Source organism: Sinocyclocheilus anshuiensis, unplaced genomic scaffold (assembly GCF_001515605.1).
Source record: "Sinocyclocheilus anshuiensis isolate Anshui unplaced genomic scaffold, SAMN03320099.WGS_v1.1 C32866882, whole genome shotgun sequence".
In the NCBI taxonomy this organism is placed as follows: domain Eukaryota; kingdom Metazoa; phylum Chordata; class Actinopteri; order Cypriniformes; family Cyprinidae; genus Sinocyclocheilus; species Sinocyclocheilus anshuiensis.
This window is the reverse complement of record NW_015620621.1, coordinates 1-1,627: the sequence shown is the minus strand read 5'-3', so window position 1 is coordinate 1,627 and position 1,627 is coordinate 1. Positions and strand designations below refer to the sequence as shown.

Here is a 1,627-nt window from a genome sequence, read left to right as displayed (position 1 = left end):
CCAACAGCGAGAAGGTGGAAGTGAAGGTAGATGGCCATTCTGCCACAGAAACAGTCAAATCAGATTGTGGGAACAGGCTGCAGAGGCTCCGCTGCTGTTTGCATATGACTGCAGTCCACCTGCACAGAGCACTGTGGGGTGTCGCTTTGGTGATCTGCATCTGCTTTTCTTGGTCGGGCTGCACTCAGTTGGCCAAAATAACCATTAGACGCTTGAATGTCCCGTTCACCCTCACTTGGTTCTCCACCTCCTGGAACTGTGCTATCTTCCCTCTTTACTACCTGGGTCACCTATGCTGTAGCAAGGACAGACAGACTCCCAGACAGCACTTCAGGTGAGTTGGGTTGGGTTTCCTTTCATGCAAGGAGATCTGATTCTGTGACCTATGAAACTTAAGTGCATTTCAAAATGAAAACTCTTTGCAAAAGTGCTGCACTGTTTTATGCAGACACCTTTTGTTGACTTTGCTTTTTTGTTGGTCTTGGCTGCTTAGATAGAGGGCTTGACACTAATCTCATTTTCTTAACAATGTCCCATGGCATTTTTTGTCTTTTGTGAGTTCAGCACAAAATATTTTTTAAAGGTTAAGTCTTTTGTACTGAGCAGCACTTTCTGAAGTAGGTGTAATTTAGTGAAGCCAGGGTTTCCCTAAATTGGATAGTTTGTTTTATAATGTTCATCTAGTTAGCAGTTCTTCTTCTTAAAGTCATCAAGAAATCAAAACCTATTTACTGTATTAATAAGTTCCACATCTCAATGTGTGCATCTTATTACGCTCATCAGTGTATTTTATTTCTAAGAAAAAAAAAATTGTTTGACTTTGTAAACTTTCACCAAAATACAATTACTTTTTCCACCTCTGAAATTACTTTTGCCTGATGTTAGTTTATGTTACACATTATCCAAAGGCTTTTTTTTATCTTTTGGGCTGCTGTTGTAAGTCATGTAGTTTTACTGTACTGTAATTTACTGTAGTAATTTATTGATATAAACAAATTAATGAAGTTAATATTAATATAATAAAAGTTACAGCAGTATTAGCAATATAAGCTGCAAAAGTTGTACATTTACCATGGTTGACAGAATTCTCTTATACTCAACAAGGCTGCATTTATTTGATTGAAATACAGTAAAAACAGTAACACTGTGAAATATTACCATTTAAAATAACTGTTTTAATGTATTTTAAAATGTAATTTATTCCTGTGATGCCAAAGCTGAATTTACTTTACAGTCTAAAAAAATTAATAAACTATATGTGTTTTTATATTGTAAAGAAATTCATACATAGATATATGCATATGCAGATATATTCAAAATAATTGTAAGCATTAGACTATTTAATTAATTAGATAGTTTAGCCTAAGATTTTAGATCAAACATCTTTAAGTTCATTAGAAACTTCCAATCAGTCAGGTGTGTCCAAACATTTGGCACTCTGTGTTACATAATTGTGTAGTGGAAATGTTGGTATGATAAATTATGGCATGATACATTATTTGCACGTTTGTGGATTGACATTAGACAGTGTTGTCAGTTCTTGGGAGATGACGGGCTGTCACTGAGGATGCTGCTCTCTCGTGTGGCTCCTTTTGGAGTGCTGTGGACTCTCACCAGCTACCTGTAC

The 1,627-nt window shown here is 36.0% G+C and overlaps 1 protein-coding gene across 1 annotated transcript; it reads left to right on the top strand.

Annotated features, from left to right (window-relative positions):
* Positions 1 to 5: 5 nt before the first annotated feature.
* On the top strand, positions 6 to 1,624 carry LOC107683059 (putative thiamine transporter SLC35F3; the record flags this gene model as incomplete). The annotated part of the gene is made up of 2 exons (XM_016479152.1): positions 6 to 334; positions 1,525 to 1,624. Coding segments are annotated over 2 exons (429 nt in total), but the record flags the coding sequence as incomplete, so codon positions are not given.
* Between the last annotated feature and the right edge of the window lie 3 nt (positions 1,625 to 1,627).